The 22,977-nt window shown below is 44.4% G+C and overlaps 2 protein-coding genes across 3 annotated transcripts in view; both read right to left on the bottom strand.

The window, feature by feature from the left end:
• LOC146208183 (diacylglycerol kinase theta) overlaps window positions 1-8,224 on the bottom strand; it is a 61,530-nt gene extending 53,306 nt beyond the window's left edge. Inside the window, exon 1 of the mRNA XM_084591807.1 lies at window positions 7,777-8,224. Within this exon, the coding sequence (XP_084447933.1) occupies window positions 7,777-8,041 (265 nt within the window). The 5' untranslated portion in view covers window positions 8,042-8,224. The remainder of the gene's footprint in view (window positions 1-7,776) is intronic.
• Window positions 8,225-10,291: 2,067 nt separating this feature from the next.
• LOC146208180 (solute carrier family 41 member 1-like) overlaps window positions 10,292-22,977 on the bottom strand; it is an 81,180-nt gene continuing 68,494 nt past the window's right edge. Inside the window, exons 7-8 of one of the 2 annotated variants that reach the window (XM_084591792.1) lie at window positions 20,366-20,415; window positions 19,584-19,669 (exon numbers count right to left, since the gene is read on the bottom strand). The gene's annotated coding sequence lies outside the window, so the exon portion shown is untranslated. Of the gene's footprint in view, window positions 10,383-19,583; window positions 19,670-20,365; window positions 20,416-22,977 lie in introns of those variants that run through there. The other variant, XM_084591794.1, reaches the window with a different exon arrangement.

The raw sequence follows: 22,977 nt of genomic DNA, 5'->3' as shown, positions 1-22,977 counted from the left end.
CGAGCATCACTGAAAGACTTTTTATCACACCTATTAAAGCGATACAGCGAGCACACCTGTCTGCATCGAACTCGGCACGGGAGCACTGAAAGGTCGTTTTACGAACACATAAGCAGTAAGGCACAGACGGTATTCGTCGCTTCACAAAGCAACCAGTTTCTCGCAGAAAAAAAAAAGCCGCTGTTTCAATGATCGAACTGGAATATGCACTTTACCACACTGTACGACTCGCTACACTCATAACAAAACAAGAAAATCTGCAGCGTCTTTATAACCAGCGGTATACAATGATTGTCGACACAAGGAAAACTGCCGTCCGCCCTCGAAGTAACTACCGCGAGTAACTGCTTAAGTATGACTAAGATCACTTCAAAAAAAAAAAAAAAAAAAAAAAAACCGTGCTCATTATCAAAAGGCCGCAATTTTTTCCCCGCTTTCCAGCTTCTTTGGAAACCCGCGCGAATATTAATGAGCGATCCGTTTCGGCAGGTAAAAGATACTAGATTTAATGTGGGGACGTTTGTGTCAATACTTGGCGAGTTTCGTCACTAATATCACGTAGACAAAATTCTGCCTCTCACTATGCTCCAGCCTCCCAACCTCGTCCTTAGAAACTGTCCGACTGTACAATTTCTTTTTCGGTCGTGTAGTGCAACGCTTATGACACTCTTGAAGATCAAAAGGCCGTGAAATTGGGCACGAAGGTTCTCTCCACTCCCCATCGATTTAGAGCTGTAATTATTCACCCTTTCGATGAAGGGTGCAATGTAGGTGTCCACTAAAAAATGAGATTGTGCGCCTTTTGTTTCCTACACAAAGGTCAATTTAGGTGTTCCTCACTAGACAGTTTAAGAGCAAAACATGTGGCACTGGAGACTTCTTTGCATGACCATATATGCTGTGCACTGGGCTTCTATAACATCAGGGGTATGACAAACACAGAACCTTCCCCTCCCCCCTGCAGCCTATTATATTACTTTCTGCGTACTGAAAATTCGGCGCAGACTAAATGATCACAGCTAGTGTAGTCGTCCACTAAGGCTTACCACTGTGTTCGCTTTGTTGTTTTGGCGCAAGAAAAAAAAAACTAGACTACAGCTAGAGTTCCTCTGCTTCACCTTTCGTGGCCTCGCCCGAACAGACGCTTACAAATCTGGACCTCTCACGCATTTGGTCCGCGCTCATAAGCTCAACACTCAGATGGCTAGAGTAGCTGAGACAAGGCGATAAATGTGCGAGGATTTCTCAAAGCCTCAGAAGAATTTTTACCGTTTGAACCTTTCCCAGCACTTGACGTATATGATGTCTCTCGGTGCACGTACTAATGACGTATTTCAATTTGGTTATCAAGCGCGCACACACGAGTTAGACTGCTTCAATCACGCAGATATCAAGTACGAATCACTATGACAACGCTGGAAGAAAAATAAATAATGTCTGCGCTATCTTCTGAACGGAATCCACAGAGTGAACTGGGCGGCAAGTTTTCTTTGGTCAGCAGCAGTAGCAGCAGTATTCCGTTCACATTGCGATCCCATGCTCTATAGCTACATAGCAACTCCTCCCAGTGTGAAGGGGAGTGGAAAGGTCAGCCGCTCATTCACCCCTGCAGAGCTCTCTCCTCCGTGTTGTTTAACTGAGCGCACTAAGCAAGCCATCAGTCAGCGCACACCTTGTTTCAGCCGTTTGATTGGCGCACTGCCAGTGGAAGAGCTTCTCTTGGAACTCGGCAGGTACCGCCTATGTATAGCGACTCAGACTGAAACCATTAAAAAGCTTAAGCACTGTGCGCATCCAGATAAGCGATGCCAAATGCTTCTTTCCGTCTCAGTTACTCGAAATACCAGGAGGACGCATTACCGGATGTCGCAGGTGTCCCCGAGCATGTTATCAGCTTGTGATCTAGACAGATGTTAACTTCTCGACGCTTTCGTAATGATGGCGAATTGGGGTGACAAGGACTTTGTGAGAGCTGAAGATATCGGCCCGGCTGTATCGACCTTGCAACTTCCTACGGGTAGACGGAAGATAAAACGATCATATAACTAGCGCGGTGTGAGATGGCTTGGCAACACAATCTCTATGACGTGGCGCGCAATATTAGTCACTGCAACTTTAAAGTCACCGACAACAATAAGAGCAGGAGCCTTTTCCGGTTCCTTACGGACAATAATTTGCACGGGTTTTTATAATATGCCTTATGACAAACTTGCGTAAAAAAAAAAAAAAAAAAAAAAAAAAAAAAAAAAAAACCTTTAAAGGGATGGACGGGAATGGAGAACGCACACGTTGCGAGTATTGTAGCGTATCTTCGTTCTCTGAGAAAACGGTAGGAAGTCGTGGTGCTGTTTGTGTATTCTGTCATGCAGACTGACGGTCAAAAAATAAAAAACAAAAAACCCAGCATGCCTCACTTGCTCGCTGAGAATCCATTTCATTACAACAGCGTATTTGTTAACACGCCTTCATCTATACACTTAGGTTTCCGGTATGCAGGGAAAGGTAATCGTCGCGCCATGTACTTTCGAGCGCCGGCCTCACTCCTTGATACGTCGTTAGCGACATTTTTGATCGTTTGCAGTGTCCAACGACATTATTTTCTCCCTTCTTCCATAATCCCGCTCGCTCTTATTTGTCCCTACTTTTTAAATAATCAATTCCCCTCTGTTGTCGCTCTGGAGCTTTTTTCTTCTTCGAGCAGTGATCAACAATACGTATCCTATTTTAGGTACTCACAAAGCTGCCGTCGCAGCGAAGAGGCATGGGTGATCACCCCATGAATAAATTGTTTGATTTGGTTCTATTTTTGGTGTCCTTGCCCGCGATGAAACCCCTAAGTGAGCACAGCCGCTGATTTGATCAGGCATGCGTTGTTATGCAAGAACGCTTGAAAGTAGATTGAAGTTCACTGTCAGCCTTTCACGGAGGCTTTTCTTTTTGTTGTTGTTGTTAAGAGAGAGCGACTGCATACTGGCTAAAAATTGCCCTTTACGAAAAAAAAATCAATTTTCTGAACAGCTGCGCACGTCACGTGCCTTCCCTTACGTGGAGAAAAGTGCTTTTTGTTATTTTCCTTTCTCTTTTTCGAACGCGGATAGCGCCGCAAATGCCTCACTGCTTGCGAAACTACGGCTGCTGCCTTACGAATCTATTGAGCGAAGCATGTGCTCCCCGTCAATGACAGCGCGACAAGGCTTCTGCAGTTATGAAAGCGAATCAAACGAGTCGCGAACGAGTTCAACGTGCGACAGCGTGATACTCGCGTTTATTGCGGCATGTTTACTGCTTCCTCTGTCCCGCTCGCTAAACCGCTGGTCAAAGGGGACGATGCCACGACAGGCTGCAGGTGAAATAGAAAGCCCACGCGCTGCGACTATCGGTTTGTCAGTAGTGAAAATATCTATAACATGATTCGTACTGAAAAACCAATAAGTGTTGCAACGTACCGAGACCTCAAGAAACGAACCTCCGGCCTCTTAGTAGCCTTTTTCAAATTAGACTCTTGTGAACCAGCGAAAGAGAGAGAGAGAGAGGAAAGGCGAGAACATTAAACTAAAGAACGTTGCGGATGGCTACCCTGCATCAATAGAGAGGAGAGAAGGGATGTAACTGGCCTATAACTACCTTAGTGTGACTACTCTAGGAGGAATCCTGAGGTAACATGGGAAAATAAGGGAGATGCCAATTCCTGGTCTTTTATATTTAAAAACATTACTGCTGTCTATATGACTGTCACGTTGTGTATAGACTACCAAACAACCATCGACGTTAACGACGGCAGCAGCGATCCACATAATCCCAATACCAGTCTAATGACAACTTTTTGGCTCATTTCAGTTAATTACTGCGTTTTCAACAACAAAACGTTCTTCAGCAGCCTTAAATGTTCAATGCATTGTAGTGAGTGTGTGAGAAAGAATGTGTATGTATGTATGTATGTATGTATGTATGTATGTATGTATGTATGTATGTATGTATGTATGTATGTATGTATGTATGTATGTATGTATGTATGTATGTATGTATGTATGTATGTGTGTGTGTGTGTGTGTGCGTGCGTGTGTGTATATATGTATGTATGTATGTATGTATGTATGTATGTATGTATGTATGTATGTATGTATGTATGTATGTATGTATGTATGTATGTATGTATGTATGTATGTATGTATGTATGTATGTATGTATGTATGTATGTATGTATGTATGTATGTATGTATGTATGTTTTGTGGGGTTTAACGTCCCAAAGCGGCTCAGGCTATGAGAGACCCCGTAGTGGAGGACTCCGGAAATTTCGACCACCTGGGGTTCTTTAACGTGCACTGACAACGCACAGCACACGGGCGCCTTGCTTTTCGCCTCCACCGAAAAGCGGCCACCGAGGCCGGGATTCAATCCCGCGTCCTTGGGAACAGTAGCCGAACGCCGTAACCACTGCGCCACCCCGGCGGGGTGTGTGTGTGTGTGTGTGTGTGTGTGTGTGTGTGTGTGTGTGTGTGTGTGTGTGTGTGTGTGTGTGTGTGTGTGTGTGTGTGTGTGTGTGTGTGTGTGTGTGTGTGTGTGTGTGTGTGTGTGTGTGCGCGCGTGTGCGTGTGTGTGTGTGTGTGTGTGTGTGTGTGTGTGTGTGTGTGTGTGTGTGTGTGTGTGTGTGTGTGTGTGTGTGTGTGTGTGTGTGTGTGTGTGTGTGTGTGTGTGTGTGTGTGTGTGTGTGTGTGTGTGTGTGTGTGTGTATGCATGCATGTATGTATGTATTGTGTGTGCGTGCGTGCGTGTCCGTTTCCAAAGTGTCGCACGCCTAAGAACTAAACGGATGTAAACATGACTATGCCCTTCTGACATATGGTTTGGTGCTCTAAGGCTTTAATGATCACTGTACGATGACAATAGCTTCATCCCTCTGTGAACTTCTGTAACGTGTAGTGGTGCATAGTAGCGCACAGTAAGATTTTAGACAGTCATTCTGATGAAAGTCATCCTCATGATGGATGTAAATCAACCGTAGGATTTATGCATACTTGTGAACCTTCAGCTTTGGATGACTGTGTTTCGCTCATTGTTAACCTCACCCAGAGTAGTCTGCCAGGTAGATCACCAGGCTAACCTCTGCAGTTTCTATTAAAGTGTGTATTTATTCCCCTCCGTAGACTTCCCCAGCAATATCATTGCAGTCAATTGCACTGAACACGCACACTTGGCTCCATTCATGAGGATGACGTTGTGATATCTACAGCTGCACTACAGATGACCGTGCCATCTCAGGCTTAGTTGTGTTTCTATAGAGGCTTTTATATGTAGTATGTCTGACCCGTCTATTTCCAAAATTTCTTCACCTTATCCGCTCAAAACGGGTTTCCACCTTCGACATTAGGTTGTCCAGTATGGCGCAGAATATTCATGGAAAGCGTGGGACATGTTTTAAACATAACTGTCACATCCTTGCGTGGATAATTCTCGTGTGGCAATTCCACTCATTCTAGCGAGGTCTAGCGCGAGAATATCGCTTAACCGAGAAAACCTTGACAGATGGCTTTTACTAACACTTGCCCACTGATAAGACTGTAAATATGCCAGGAATGACGAATTATAATCCAGGGAAGCAGCAGCTCCACCAGAGAGATTTTCGTCACAGTTTGAAAGGTGTTTTAGTTTTGGTAAGCTAATCAGCACTATTTGTGAACTGAAGGTCAGACATGAATAAAACGAGCAAACAAAAAGGAAACGCTCACCTCTGTTGCATAAGTTGCTTTTCAAGAAGCAATGTTCTGCGTCTGATAAATGTCTCATCTAATCAAAAAGTCCTATTCCTGCACACGCGCTGGGTCTATGTGTCAAAAAGTGTAGCATAAAAGTGAGTCCTCTATGAGGCATATAGAAACATAATAAGTTCAACTATAGACTAAAAATCGTTTTTATGAAGCCGACAAGAGCCGCACAAAACTAGACACAAAGTTTTGACGCATGAATGATTTTCACAAAATGAGTGATTCACGCACAACCAGGTTACTGTCAAAAGCAACGCGCATGAAGCACATAACCAGCAAGACCATTAACAAAGCGAGGGTTCTTAAAAAGTACCCAGCGCGTGTACCGGGTTAGCTAAAAAAGGAACATGATGAACGGCGTGATACACGTTTTCGCACCCGAGCAAAAGCAAACAAGGAAGGCGAAGTACTAGTTTAGGAGAATCCCAAGCACAAGGCTAAAATAGCACAAAAAAAAAAAAACAGAAACGGCAGCAGGAAGTAATGACCCGAGTCATTTGCATACAGAACTTCAGGGGCTGTGATGTGAAGAGAATACATTGTATATCATTCGTTGCAAAAACTGAACTTAAATTTATACACTGAGACCGCTCTGCCGCTGTCCTCAGTGCCCAGCAGTCGACTAATTTGCATTATGGCATCGTACATCACAAAGAAGGATGCGAGTTGTCAAAAATCTCCAGACTCCAGGGACGACTGAAAACGCGTGCATATGCGGCCATTCCACTGTTGTTGTTGTCTTTTTCCTGGGTCAGCAGCAGTTTCTAGCGCTAGCAGTCCAATGGTGAAACTTTTCAAAAATTACCAAGGCGCTCTTGCTAGTTTAAAAGTTAGTGTCACGATTTGAGGTCATCAATTCACGCGACCACAGCCTAACTGCTCTATAATAATCGAAGGCAAACCAATGCGCAAATATTCAAAACGATTTACGACTGGTAAACAGTGGCACGTTTCGTTTCCATCTACCAATCAGTTTCAGCTGTAAGTACGAAATGAAATTCTTGCATCTTCTTCCTCAAACTCTAAAATCGCAGTCAATCACAATTTCCAAATTTTCCACACAATGCTGAAGGAAGTACCTCAGCAGGTCGAGAAAGAAAGGTACGCGGAAATAAATTACTTATCTAAGCTTTCAGGTCAATAAATTTCAGCCAGCAGGTTACTGAATGACGGTGCTGGTGTTTTGGTGGTTGAAGCATTTGCTTCGTACCTAAAATCAGAACATGACAGGCAAAGTTTTATGCTGTAGAAGATTGTGCGAGAAATTGTTTTACTTCAGTCTACTTAAAGCTTTCAATAAAAACAGAGGTATCCAGAGAACAACATGGCGGCGAGGATACTTGTACTGAAAGCCAAACGCGAAAGTATACGCACCTACCGTGGGTGAGCTTTCAAAACGATCGTGTCATTGTTACGTTAAAGCTATCCACTCAGTATGCCGCCACCCTTCCCGTCATGATTGCCAGTACACGTCATAGCCGTAAATCGCACGGCCCAATTCTCAGCGCCCAACGAGACAACTTCCGCCATAGTGTCGGTTTTATGCTACTGTTCTCCAAACGGATTTAGAGGCTGCTCACAATGCATGAATCGGACGTGTAAAAGAGGAGAGCAACAACATCAACAATAATATTTACGACCCTTTCTACGACAAGTGCTTTCAATTCAAAGCATCAGGTGAACACGATGTCTAGGCCTAACGCGTGCAGAAGCACGTTCGCTTTCCGTCAAGGTTACTTCGTTTAATGATGATCAATTTAACATGTTCTTCGCGCTCCTTATCACGCCGCTAAACAACATTCGACCGGTTTCCTGAAGCATGCCAGACATAATCAGATGTCAACGCTAATGGTACACGCGCCACATGAGTAGGAGCAGCCGGTCTTGCGGAATAACCGCTTGCCTGACCTCGGTAAACGGTGGCCATTAACGGGGCGGACAGCAAACGACCGGTAGCACTCGCTGCTAGTGTGTAGTGCTGTTCAGGCAGAGTACGCTGGAGAAGACACCTACCTTCGCAAATGTACCCTTGACCTATGAGTCCCCAGAGCATATCGGTGCAGTGATGGCAGTACGTGGGCTTGTGGAAAGTCCGCTTGGTGAAGTAGTGGCCGTGGCCCGTCTCGTACTCGGGCTGCTGCTGTTGCTGCTCGTCCTGCTGCGAGGAGCCCTCAGCGCCGGCCGCCGACGTCGGACTGGCTTCCTCTTCGGGTTCCGAGCATTGCTGCGGCTCGCTCGAACCGACGCCCATGTTAGGCCTGGCTGCCGACGAAGCCATGTTTCTGCACCACTGAAAACAGCTCGCCACCGCTTGCACTCAGCGAGCCGGTGGCGGTAGCAGTGGGGCCGCGTCGCAGCGGCGTCTTGGAGCCCCGCGTGAGACGGACGCCGACGCCTCCGGCGACGACGCGATGCTGCGGTCGTCGGCGCGACGCGTCACTGCGGCCCGGCTCGACGCCGCCAGCTTGCCATGTCACCGCAGCGCCCGAGCGCCGGCCGGGCGCCTTGGACACGCGGCAGGAACCGGGGACACGAAGACACGAGGATCGCGGACTTCGGCCGCCGGCTTGGGGTCCCCTCGCGTCGTGACCGCCGCGGCCACCGGCGGTCTCGGTAAGACACGAGCCGACCGGAGGAAAAAAAAAAAAACAACACAAAACTCCCCCCTCTCCTCCTCCTCTCAGTCAGGCCTAAAAGCGTACACTTCTACGGCGGAACCCTCCCTTGAGTCTTGGGGGGTCGCACAGGGGGTCCAATCGGAAGGGGGCCGTCCGCGTAGGCCCCGAGTCCCGCCGGGCAGCGACAGCTGACTGTGCGGGCGGGGGCCGGCGGAAAGGCGCGCAGGCTTAGCGGCGCTGAAGCTTGGGACGAGGGTTAGCGCCTTGAGGCAGGTCGCCGGAGGCCGTCGCTGCAGAGGCCCCTCCACGGGCGAACGACGCGCGGCTCGGCGCAACACCGGCGGGATGCTGATGTCCGGGCATCCGGGTCGCGTTCTGGCGAGCCGTTCTCGCTGGCCGATCTCGAAGACGGGCCATCGTCGTTCGACGAGCACCGCACACACAGCGGGGGGAGGGGGGAGGCAGCGAGCAGAGGAGCGGATGGGGGGGAGGTGTGTCGAGGAAGCAGCGGCGAGGCTGTGTTGTGTGTAGTAGCGAAAGGGTAGCTTCGGTTTCGCGAAACAAGCACGTATAATCACGTCGTTGGGCACAGTTTTCTCTCCTTGCGCGGAGTCAGAGCCGGCGCTGCGGCATCGCAGGGGGCGGCCGGCGGCGTCGATTCGGTCGCGCACAGCAGGACGGGCCGGGGCCGGCGCGCATCGAGCAGACGGTCGGCGGAGGAGCAGCCGCGGGATCGAAGAGGCCCACCACGGCGGCGGCGCTCGGCGGTGCTCGGCGCTCCCGCTGCGCTCTTCTTCTCATCGGAGTTCCTCGCGAAGGTCGGCCGCCGCGGCTCGCTGGCGGTGAGGCACGCTGAAACACTCGGCGCCAGTCGCGGCTCTATACCGATGAGGACGGGCGGCCGGGTCGCATCCCCAAAACACGCAACGGCGGCGGCGACACCGGTACACGGCGAGCCTCTCGGGCCTGATCCGCGGAGCAGAGCCGAGGGAGGAACGCGGTGGGGGGCGCTGCGAGCAACGCGCGGTGGGAGAGGAAGAGAGAGCGAGGGAAAAGGATCATCCCTCTGCCCTCCTCACTTTCTTTCTCTCTGCGCGTTAGTGGTAAACGTAGAGGCCGCAAGAGCTGCGGCCGCACGAGGTAGTTTCGTTCCTGCCGGTGTGTATTTGACACGTCAAGCTTCGAGTCGTTTACTGAGCACGCGATCCAAAGGTGTAGTTGTTAGCAGCACGAACAATTTAGCCTGGGCACGACCCAACTTCACCAAACTGCCTTAGTTTACGCTCCTAAAGGACCCGTCTCTTCGAGCCGTTGTCAGAGAATTACGGAAGTAGTTTCTAGTTTGTTTTCACTTCACTTATTCTGAACACTGCACAGATCGAATTCAAAGTCCGCTAAAGAGAAAAGTATATACACGTTAGGCTTCAGGTAACCTGCCAATCTTTTCACATTTTGATTCTAAACTTCGTTCCGCCGAATTTGCTTTGAGAGCGAGCGATTAATATTGTAGGTCTAGATCCAAGTTGCCTTAAGAAACTAGAAATTTCAACTCCTCTTGCGACAAAACAGGTTTGGACCTAACAAACGCTACGTTGTTCCGGAAGTTGATTTCTACCATGGCCTACTTACGGCTAAGTAAAAATCAATAGCGCATATCTTCCAAGAGTGTGCGCGATGTGCGGCGATGTGTACAAACCTCGGCCTGTCCCAACTTGGCCATATGCAAAGAGCAAGTCGTGTCAAGATGACGCCACAACAAACCGAATGAATTTTAAATTTTGTTCATACGCAAACAGTACAAACAAGGCAGCCGTTGTACGCCCCATAAAAAAAAAGAAAAAAACCTTTGAACGATGAAAACAACAGAAGTAGGAGCAAACAAACTGCTAAAAAGGGAGAGGACCACTCACCCAAGAGTTCACGACGAGCGCCGCTTCCCGACTGCAATGGCACTTTGCCGCTTAAAATGTGTGCCGTCAGCTGAAGCCAACTTTCCAGGAGCTAAAAAAAAAAAAGCGCTTATTTGTTGGTGGCGCATAAGACTGACGTAGAAGTGGATATTCTCCCGACATTTTCCACGTTTGCCGGTAATACACCCACCTTGAGTACAATGAGCTCTATAGCAAGAAATTGTTCGAATGATATGTCGTTTCTAACGGGAATAATGTTGCGTCGAACTGACCGCAATGTAATATAACATCAGCGCGTATCTGTGGCTTGTAAAGGCGACCAGAGAGCTCAAAGAACAACGTACCGCCTGCTGAAAACTTTTTTACACTTAAGCAAGATCCCTAATTATTTACGCAATCTAAATTGAATGTCATTTAAAATTATTACTGGGCATCTCCACTTTTTTTTTCCTATTCGGAGAGTCTCAGTGCAATTAGAGAAAAGTGAGTTGTCATAATATATAACTTTGCACTCCATTCAAAAGGAAATGTTTACGCATACGCCCTGTTCCTAAGTGAAGACTGCTTATTTTCAGAAAAAGTTTGTGCGCTTGTGGTGATACATATCAAATCAAATTGAAAAATTTAACGTCATAGCGTCGCCCAAGCGAAAAATCACGGGAACCGGGCTCTGGCAGGTGGTATTTGGCAGGTGGCATGGTCAGTCGTTGATTAGTCGGCGGGCTGTGAAACGCTGCGAGACCACGTGATATGGCAGAGTTGGCAGCAACCGCCAACTCTAGTACCTCATTTTCAAATGAGGAGAGATGACAAACGAATCCTACGGGACCCTGAGAGAGAGAGAGAGAGAGAGAGAGAGAGAGAGAAGGCAGAGAGAGAGAGAGAGAGAGAGAGAGAGAGAGAGAGAGAGAGAGAGAGAGAGAGAGAGAGAGAGAGAGAGAGAGGAGAGAGAGAGAGAGAGAGAGAGAGAGAGAGAGAGAGAGAGAGAGAGAGAGAGAGAGAGAGAGAAGGCAGAGAGGTTAACCAGGAAAGCTTCCGGTTTGCTACCCTGCACTGAGGAACGGGAATGAGGAGTTTATAGGAGAAAGATAGAAGGGAATGATAGGAAAGGTAAGGCGGCGAGGAGCACAGTCACAGTCACGGGACCCTGACACGGCTTGGTTCATACCTATGTCGGGTGGCCTCTCAAATTATGTGCTATCTCACGACTGTATGGTAATGAGTATGCGTGATATAATAGAAGCACAAACTAACGGGACAGTCATTAATATAATAGCCAAGCATGTTTACGGTATCCAGAGTGGAGCCGTTAACGATGTCCCGTCATACCCGTACAGATGCTTGCTGGAAGATAATAGTACATATATTATTCATCGGTTGTGGTCATTGTAGTGGTGGTGCAGTATTTATGTTAGAACTGCTATTCCCCGTGATTTCTATCTGTGCGTCTACCTCTTCAAAGCTAGAAATTAAGCGTCACCAAACGTTTCCCCCAAAACGTTCTTTCCAGGAAGTCTTCTTAATACTGCCGTTGCTATGGAACCATGCGTTGCCTCCCTAGCCGTGGTTAATTTTCTCAAATCACCTGAAATTCTACAGCTCAAAACAAAATTACGATTGTGGGCAGTTCATTAGTAACAATTCCATTAAGCTCGGAACACTTCTTCTTTTTAGGTTTTTAGTTAGGGAAGGCGTGCACGCTAGCCTTTCATATATGTACTTCTCATTCATCCTTTCAGTCGTTTTCTATGAAATTTGTGAGGTGTAACTTTATGTGTTGATCTATGCGAAGGTGTCGAAAGACGCCCCTCAGTTATTTTAGGGCAGAATAAAATTCTTCGTGCAGAATTCACTCTATAATATTTATTGAATAGAAATAAAAGAAACCCGCAGACAGCGAAGCCAAGGTAAACACGGAGGAATGTCTTTTTTTATTTGTGGTGTTTATGAGGAAGTAAATGTGAATATATTTAATGGGCGAAGGATAACTGCTTACAAAGTTTTGATGCTGTAAAAGTAAGAGGGTACTCGCACAGCTCCCTTCCTCCTCGTTCGGCCATGTTATAATATACTCGACACTGGCGGTGGCTAGGTTACAACTTACACGTAGCATAAATACTTACGAAACACCAGATTGTTTATTCGAGCCAAACGTACACAGCATACGCAAATGACACATGCAAACTATGCACATTCTTGGTGCCCACAAGACATAGTAAGCAGCTTGTCTGGGTGTGTAGATCATGGCGGGCCAGGTATTCTCCACGGCTTGACAGCTTAATGTTTCTTTTGGGAATTAATCTACCTACTCAATCACACAAGCAACGGAGATCATGACTTCTAATCGCACCGTAGGGATGAGGTTGATTTTTCTTCTACTTTCAATTATCTCCACATTACGTTACTACTTCCCATTAATAAAAAAGAAATCCCCTATGCTTTCCTTTGTGTTAGCGGCTGTTGGCTCACTTTTTAAACAGCACAGATGCGGCTTGTCGCCCATTCTGCTTTAAAAAAAAAAAAGAAAAGACAGAAGTTTCACTTGCCTATAAAAGCGGGTGATCCTCCATGGAATGCCTTTGTGCTAAGCTCTTACACTCGCCCCAAATGACACGAACTCCAAACTACTGCAGCTGCGTACTAATAGAAGCAAAATATAAAACCACCCCCTTTACCGTTTAATCCTGCTGTGCTGCACTGCCCCCTTGTGAAATTTCATTTTCGAGGTGTGATCACGTGGTTCAATTTCACTTGGAAAAATAGGATAATCGGGCCTAACTTCCACATGTTCAGGCTATACACTTAGGTTTGGATGGTCAACTAATCATGGCTGTATGAAAGCTGAGTTCCAAAAAAAGTAGACGTGCAGTCTGGTCTGTGTACCCATGAAGATATTCGCCTCACTTAGCAATTTCGAAAAACAGACACAGACCAGATTGAGGCATATACTGCACATCTCAAAAGCAAGTGGTAAAAGAAAAAGCACTCCTCATACCAGAGAAACAATAACACAGCTTAAGATTACAGAAATGCTGCAGCATTAGGCACTGTTAATTTGTCATCGTCACTACAAGAAAAGGCATTTAACAAATAGCCAGAAGTGCAACTACAGCATGATTGCAATGAAGTGGTGCGCCCTCGAAGAAAATACTGAGTGTGGATGCTGAGCCGCCCTTGAAGTCTCTGCATCGAGTTCCGCCCATTGCAGAGCAGGTCTCAACAAATACCTCCACATGACAACATAACTTGATAATTTGGTATTTTAGTATTTGGTGCAACAGGCTAACACTTACTTAATGCTGAGTTAGAGGAAGAAAATGATTGAGGTACAACCCAGATGAACCTAGTTTGCAGAGTGGAGGATCAATTAAGCATAATCAGACACAGTTTGCTGTAGTCCAACTCCTCCATGGCTGTCTGCAAACATCAAGGAAACACCGCTGAAGCACTGGTTCCAGCCAGCAACTCATCCATAGTTGTCTGTGAACCTCAAGGTCACCCCAGCCAGGTCTACACGACACGAAGAAGTCAAGGCCATTTTGAAGACGGATGTCCCAGGAGGCAAGCCAGATGGACAGCGGTGACTAGAAAGGGTAGGCAGGTCACTGCAAGTGTGCGGCATTGCGTCGGGTAATGTTGTATATTTGTGGAAATATGTATGAATAAAGTTTGGCAGGTTTGTGAAGAAGCAGCAGCTTCAGGTGTGTGAAGCAGAAGTGAAGCAGAAGAAGCGAGCGCTGCTGGCACCACACACTGCATGTACAAAGAAGTGAGTGATGTCTAATCCTCACACCACACTTGAGGTCAAACTGCGGTGTCAGATGACCTTCAAGAATGGCAGCAGTAAAGCTAGCGCTTTAAAAACATGATTTGTGTCACAGTAAAAAAAATAGGAATTTATTCACTGTAAATATTCGTATGTACAACATGTAAAAAAAGCATGTCATAAGATGTTTATGTACAAGATCACTGGGGACAACTGGGGACATGTTTTCCTTTTGCGAGTAGGAAATGGTTTCAATAGACAACACATTTTTGTTATGCAACTACTGTTGAACAAAGACAATGGGGAAATGGCATAAGAAAGTTCCAGGTGGTATGAGTTCTACAAGAGGGAACACTCACACTTCTTATTTTGGACTTCTCTTTGTACAACCAAAAAGAGGGATACTAACACAGGCACTCGGTATTGTCACCAACTCTGACACAAGATAAGTACAACAAAAAAGGCGGTATCTACAGATCTGTCATTAAGGCAAGGTGCATACTGCCTCTTATACAAATGCTGACAGAGAATTCATCAATATCTTATTCTTCAAAAAGGAAAGCTGTTTTTCCCTGCACAGATCATAAATAAGCATGCAGAGATATATAACATTAAACAAACATAAAATGCAAAATGCATTCATTGTAAATATTTCTTTTTCGGGATGCAAATACAACACAGTTATTTCCAGAAAAATAAATTCAGCCTATTCGAACAGCAGCAATCTGGATTAGCATATCGTTGATAGTAATCATATCTGCACAGTATATGAAGCATACTACAAAGTTCACAAAGCTAAAGTTCTGGACCAGTTGCTCCAGCATGTTAAAGAGGAATATGAGCTGCTATTTCACATAAAACACCGGGCAGAGAAGTGGACAGCAGAAGCGGTATGAGAGCATACTTTGTAACTATAATAGCAGAAGTTTTGCAAAAGTTCAGATGACTAAGATGTGCACCGAACATGAATTTTAAAAGGAAACAAATGGGTAGTAACTCTACATATTATTTAGCAAGAACAAAATAGGTTAATACTGATAGTCCCTGAGTGAAAAACTGGGCATAGCAGACTGAATGTAATGCAGAAAATGTGAGAATAGAAACGCACTACAGCTTAGACGGAGGAGCTAGATTGCAAAAAACATCTTGCTGTGTAAAACGAAAGCATTAGGCATCTCTATTCATTCCCCATTTATACACCCATGTTATCAAGGTAAAGGCAATATCATAAAAACGTTGCGAACATGTTGATCAACATTAATATTTTCAGGACAACTACCATTTACATAAATTGATTCTTGGCTTGAAAACAAGATTCTTCAACATGGCACAGAGGAAGAAAATAAAACTTAACGGCTCACATCTGTGTTAATTGAATGCAACGTGGCACATGTCCTCAGCAGCTCTCGTCAACTAAGCCAGCTCTTCTTCAAAGGTACTCCCCATCAAAAGCAATAACCAGTGGTAAACACAGTAAAAGCAAATGACATTGAAACTTACTGCCCATAGCATTTCATAACCAGACTAACCTTTCAACATGATGGGCATTAGTCATGCTCTGCATTGCTACCAGACAAACAATGACATATATATAAGGAAGCCAAGGACAGGAAAATGATGACATGTCCCGTATTTTGAAGTTTACATTCTGCTTACACAACAGCATTATGACTTATACTTTGTGATGTCCATACACCATCATTGTAAATATCTGTTCTCAACAAAATTAAATGTGTATGTGAAAAAGAAAGATCTCTTCCTGAGCTGTGCTTGCGTGCAAAATAATCACCGGCAACGCCTGACAAAAACCACACAGATTTCGACAAGTACGAGCAATCAGGTTTTAAATAATTATTTCATTAATTACCAAAAGCACGAACCTTACTACTGCAAGTTGAACAGCAAATAGAAATGGGGCGTCTGAAACCATGTGGCTTTTTGAGCTGAACAATAATTTATCTGAACATTAGACTGCATCCACATCTCGAATACAGAATAAGCACGTAAGAGACAAAGCCCGTGTGTGAAAGCTAACGTTATATCATTTGAAACGAGATGAAATGTTATAGAAATCCTTACTAAATCAACTGTGATGTTTCAAAAAGCCTCAAAATATGAAGAAAAATATGAAGGTAGTGCGCATCAGAAATAATGTACTCTAGTAACATGATTCGGCATTAGTTCTTACATACCTCTAATCTTCATGTACAGCCAGCAGATGGCTAAACAACAACTGTTTTGCCAACATGTCCAACTAACAACAGCAGAAGTCTATATATATTTTTTACTCATATTAGTCCCTCTCTGGGATCTGCAAACAATCAGGAGGAACAAGTGGTTAGCGAAACTCATTGCGTCTGTGTTCTGAGGGGCTCGCATCGTTTCACGTAAGTGCTTTCTTGCAAAAGCTTTCGGTACAGGGCGATGTACCGGGCCACATTTCTTGTTTGTGGTATCAGGAAGTCAGAAGAGAAAGTGAGTTTGTCTTTCAGCGATGGCCGCAGCTGTGGTATCTGGAGGTTTCGCAGGAAAGCTATCACAAAGGAGTAGCAGTTGTGTTCTTTTTCGTCATACCTGGAGCAAAGAGAGGCAAAAAAAATCAAGATAGGCATCAAGCTGATTAAAAGAAAACAATGCCTCACACGTAATCCACAGCATGTTCTACCAAATTTTCGATTTGTCCTACTAACGACTCTTTGACGAACACAACTTGGAAGATGTGCTGGCTTATATGACGATAATGGATTTTATGGTGCAAGGGCAGCCTAAGGCAAAGATAACTGGCCAACATAGGTCGGTAAAATGTATTGGTGTGATAAAACAATGAGGGTGTAGAGGACCTAAAAGATTCATTTGTGGTGTATAATAAGATGTGGAAAAATTAAAAGATGAGATTAGCAGTCAAGAGCCCTGAGCCACCACGTCGGGGTCAAAGAAGGACACAAACGTGGGTATTTCATTTTAAGCAACTCTGGACAATGACATGTACTTTCTGCTCCTAGTCTCTGACACGTGATTAAAACATGAATAACAGTAAGCCGGTCCCCACATCTTGAGCAATGTAGTGCTGCAGCATGGCTTAAAAGATGTAAATATGTTGTGTATGTGAGTTCTAAATTCTCAGCGAGCACAAAGCCTCTTCTTTAAACCTGTCTCGTTTCTCTGTAGTACGCCTTCCTTTTCTGGACTTAATTGCATGCAATTTATTTTGCTGTGTTTCGTTTCTGTCACCACTGCTGTCAAGTCACATTCCTGATGTATGGTTCAAGGTCCTGGTACGGCATTGTTGCAATGTGTGCCATATTACGGAGAGTGGCTGACACAGCAGGTCTATTGGCTACATCATTACCTAGGTATGCTACAGTGACCTGGCATGAACAGGCTGTGATTTTAAGCTTCGATTTATTAGCAAACATAAGGTTGTTCTCAGAGGAGAGGGAAGATATCATGCTTAAGGAGTCTGTGTAAATAAGAGATGCACATATTTTCACTCCTATGATGCGTCTTGCAGCTGAGAGGATTCCATTACATTTGGCAGTAAATATGCACATTTTTTTTTTTCTTTAGTAACTGGAGTTCATGTGCTAATGAAACTAGAAAAGATTTGGAGGTGTCAGTGTTAAGCTCATCATGCTCTACATTACATGCAAGAACATGAACTGCTGCCGCGCAGCAATCAATAGCCCATGTTTTCCCAACTCGATAAATGACATATGACAATTAATGGCCTGCAATTCGCAAGGGGAAATTATATTTTTTATGGAGGTTGTTTGAAGACTGGAAATCGATGTATTACATTTTCAATAAGCACGGCTACTCTAATCGGGTATGGTGGTTTTCTTGATGGTTTGATCGCAAATAGCTGGGTGCTAGTTGTATCTCGCAGAAGCTAATAGTGTGGACGCTCAAGTTAGGACAGCGGATTTGCAGTGCAAGTTATGTGTGTATACTGAACTGACTGTAGTGACCATCGTCTGCCTCGCCATTCCAGTGACCATCAGTACATCTCAACACAGAGCCTAGCGGCTGCACTAGTTCAGAAAACACCAGTAGCGAGACGAAGTCTGAGGTTGCACAATGGGTCAAACATTTTTAGGGTCAACATCAAAGTTGATTGGTACACTACCACCCTATAGCTAATGCATGAAAGGACTACACAAGGCTCAAGAGCTAGTCACGAGCCATACTCCATGGTTGATGGAGGAGGTTCATAGCTTTCATACACATTTCAGTCACAACTGTTTGATGTGTGCAATGAAGGAAAAGCATATCATCAACTACAACAATAAGCAATTTGTGTTCTTTTTGATTGACAAAGCTGTGATAATCCAGTGTAATGTTGGGATATGCTGATAGTCTTTGCACAGTTAAATTTAACCCATTGCCATCAACAAAGCTAGAGAGTATGTTAGCCCCTAGCTGGATCTGGCACTGACAGGTGGCCATACTACAGAATGACTTAAAGGTTATCTGGACATTGCCACGTATACAGAGGAAAATGTAAATTGGTTTATAAGAAACGAAAGGTATAGTATCCCTCACACTTTTTCCGTGGACACCTGAAACATGCCCTAAGAAAATGCAGGAAGATGGGAGTGAAAGCGGAAAGAAAGAGGTGTCATAGTGGAGGGCTACAGAGTAATTTTGACTATTGAGGAATTTCAACGTGTACTGACATCGCACAGCACATGAGCGCCTCTCCAGCTCACCTCCATCAGAGTAGAAAATGCTTTTAAGATGTGCACGCTTTTAAGATACACATTATTTAAGGAATTCATTTTAACTGACTCCTCCTTAGGGAACACCGTTCTCCTCTATAGACTGCTCTGACGTGGTGTTTCAAACACGAGCCATAAAGACACACTCAGAAAGGTAGCTTCCAATTGTATTCAGCATGTTACCAGAGACTTCAAGGGAATGCTGATCACGGAGGATACCATACTATAATGTTGTATACTGTGCCTTCTCCAGGTCAAGAATACAGACAGATCACGCTGTTTATGAACAAGAGCACCCCAAACTTATGACTCAAACACAATAAGGTGGTCAGTTGACTGGTCAGACCTGAATCCAGCTAGCAAACTCAAAGTAATAAATATGATGGTAATTTATTGGTTTAGCCACTAGCTAGGATGACTGGCTTGTTTAGGAAGCACATTTAGTCATGCATTATTTATCATGCTAAATAGCATCATCAATATCAGCCAAGCTATGCCCACTACGGGACAAAGGCCTCACCTAGTGACCTCAAATGAACTTCAGCCTGCACTAAATGAGGACACACTGTTCATACAAACTTCACCTCATCTGCACACCTGCCTTTTTCGTGCCCTCTGCTATCTTGCACATAACATAGTAAAAGGAACAAGCGAAAGAGTTGTCATCGCAACTGTTGGGCGAACCACGCTTGTTGGACACGTATGAAGAGTCAAGAAGGGCAACTCACCGTTTACTTTCCCAGACATCCTGGCTTTCTGTAATGGATAATGTGTAATCCCAGAATTCGTGCCAAGCAGTTCCTTCGTCCGTAATTACTGGTACAGCAATGCACTGTGACCAGGCAGGCTGCTTAGCAACTTTCAGGCCTTCCTTGTCGAACTCATGTATCTGGCCTAAGGGAAAAAAAAACAGAAGAAGACAGATTGGTGGATGCAGCACACAATGATTGACTACTGTCACAGTCTCTCTTTTAGTTATCATGCACACGATTCAACACATTGATATCAGTGAGATGTGAGCACTATATATACAACTTCAGCAGGTGCTAGGCTCTTGTGCTACGTCAATTTCCACAACAAAAAGAAACAGGAAGCAGAACTTCTTTCCACACCCCTCTACTCAGGTATTGCTAGCTTGTTTAGTACACGCACAAGGCCCAGTGCTTAAATTAACACCTCGTGCCTAAATTTACAGTTCACATTGCAGCCCTATACTTTAGACTAGTTATTACTCCATAAAAGCATGCTGATTTTAGGCCAGAGGCTGAATGCGTGATGTGAAACCAGAACAAGCAAAAACAGAAAAAAAGTGATCCAAAAGTGTATGCTGGTCAAGAACAATAACGCTACACGTCTAAGTGAAGCATATAATGTAACCAGAGATTATAACACCAAGAATCAAGCATCAAATTTGCCACCTGACATATATTTTAACAGGCACAAACCTAGGAAATCATAGTCACTGTATATGTGTACCTGTCCCCTTCTTTGTCCCATTATCCCCTTCAAAAGCACTAAAAGAAATATTGACTCACTACTGACGTAACAAGCATTCACAAGTGAAAATGTCTAAATCAATCATGCATTTACCTTTGGAATCTGTCACTCCAGTGTGAAGGTCTAAGGAGCTCGAATAGAGACTGCAGAAAAGGATAAATTGCTATTTAAAACATTCATATTTAGTACAATCTAAGGTGAATAAAGAAACACCTTGCTTAACAATGTGAAGTGCAAGCGCATGCGGCACAAGAAGGAGAAGGGGCAATGAATCGTGCAACAGAGCTCGTGTAATGTGCAAAGGATCCACGACTTCAGTGAAATAAAACGTTTTTGAATTTAGGAACAAACAAACAAAGATGACGAATAAACAGAGGACTGAGAAGGATACTGCTCACTATTAACTTCTTAGTTAAAACAAGCAAGGATTTCTTTTAGGGAATACTATTTCCTATGGAACAATTATGAGTTTATTTTGGCGATATAAAGTGGTATTCATGTGCACCAAAAACAAAAAAATTATTATTGCCTTTTTGCGAAGCAGAACAATTCACTTACCAGTAATTAAAGCAAAACTGGTAATTGATCACTGGTAAACATATATAGCTGCTCAGGCAGAAAGTATGTTATTGCAAAGTAACAGAAGGCAAATGCTGAAGCGCTAGTTGAAAATACAAGTGGGAAAACGATTTTTATGCGGCAGGTATCTATTATTACTACCGAGTTGCATGTTGACTGAGAGGGCGGGGCATGCCATGTGCACATGTTAAAAAAAAAAATTAGCCTTGGTTTAGCTTGTGGTTAAACCTGGAGTTACGCGAGAGTAATCTGCATGGCTAAGCTTAGTTTCGGCTTGAAAGTAAAGATATGGCTTTTGCACATAGTAGTTTACTCTATGGTTTCAGCTTCATTTATGCCATAGGGGACACTTTTGGCCACTAAAGTGCGATGAGGCAAAAGCCTCTATCATGCGGTCGTCCGAAGCCCTCCACTATGGCACCTCTTTCTCTCTGTTTTCACTCCCAGCTTCGCGAACCTGCGTGGCCGAGGGATAATGTGAATGCAAGGTTCTTGGCAGGCTGATTGTGAAATCCCCCTCCCATATGCAAAGAGAGGCCCGAATTGGCAACTCCTGCTAAACGTAATGTCAGGAAGCCCTACGTCCAGTTCATACTCGGCCATGTCAGCTGCCAGCTACCGCCTCCCACGACTTTGTCTTTTTAACGGCTCAAGGTCAGTCCAACCACGGCCAAGGTGCGACCAGGACGAAAGTGCGATCACGGAGAAGAGGTGAAGTGGCTACCGTAGTGTAGCTCTCGCTACAAAAACAATGGAACTACCACTAACCACTGTAGCAGACAGAGTACGATATTTCTTCATGATGCTTACGCATGTCTTTGAGTGTCCTTACATGCTTAAGAAAGTAATGGCCAAAACGAACAATGACAGTAAACAGCCCAACACTTAGTCATTTTATCAATATGGTGAAGCCACACTGTCTTCAGGGGCATGTATGACATCTGAACAGTCGTTTAAGACACGCACTGCACTCCTTAACTCAATAGTACCTCATCTCACTATGCCCCTGCCTTCTGCGGTTAATCAATTTTCTTTATTGCATGAGAATAACTCCTACTCTCGTCTCTCATAGCCTGAGTCGCTTTGGGTCATTAAACCCCCAAAACCAAACCAATCACTCCTAACACCAATAACTCCAAGGCTACTGACCTCTTTCCATTGTAACAAATTTTCAAAATTTGAATTCAATATATCATTATTTTCTTTTCATTTTTCAGTTTAAACAAAAAAGTCTAATATCTACTCTTGAGCTTCAATTGCTCCCCGCTCTATCTAAAGGGATTCTAGAGCATAACAGATAGCCTTCAAGGGATGAATGTGCAAAGTGTGTTTTGGTATGCGAATGAATTCCTTGTTTATTATTGGTAGCTTACTCATCATTTCAGCAGAATGCAGAAGTCCTGCAATGACACACCATTTCAGTTTCAAGTCAGGTGGCCTGACTTTTATGCGGGAAGTTCCACACGGTACCTGTAATAAGTTTCTGAATAAACGTATTTCTTTTTTGGAATGGTTCATTTGCTGGATGTACATATGCCCCCCCTGTATACAGCAATGGCATACCTCCAATACGCCACTGAGTGCTTTAAGACCAAGAAGCATGGAACAACAGACAACAGTCTTCAAGCAAATTAAACAGAAAAGCTGCGAACCTCACACAAATAACAACCTTGAAGCACTAAGGATTCAGATGGAGAAACTAGGTCCCCAAAAGAACATGTTTCTCCAGTGTTTCTGAAAGCATCCGGCAAAAACTAAGGCAGAAAATAAACTGCACTACCACAAAACAAAACAGCAACCAGTGCATTTAATCCAATATCAACTGAAAATTTACATAATCTAAATAGCATGTTTGTGTGATACAATGTGCAAATGCTCTTCCTTGCTTAGTGGAGACCACCGAAAGTCTGCTTAATCATGTCCAAACAAAAAAATAAAGAACACACAAAATAACATTCCATGCAATTCACAAAGTGTACAATCTGCGCTATTTATGAAACACTATTATCGTGTAGCAGTACCTATAAGGAGCTTGCACGAAACGCTGAGAGCAGGGAGCGATCGGAACATCACAGATGAGAGTGGCTTGCACGCATCAACAGACGTGGCATTTTCAGCAGTTCGGA

This window comes from Amblyomma maculatum, chromosome 1 (assembly GCF_055883805.1).
Source record: "Amblyomma maculatum isolate TAMU_Amacu chromosome 1, ASM5588380v1, whole genome shotgun sequence".
Classification (NCBI taxonomy): domain Eukaryota; kingdom Metazoa; phylum Arthropoda; class Arachnida; order Ixodida; family Ixodidae; genus Amblyomma; species Amblyomma maculatum.
Note: the sequence above shows the minus strand (reverse complement) of the source record. Positions and strands in the feature narration are given on the sequence as shown.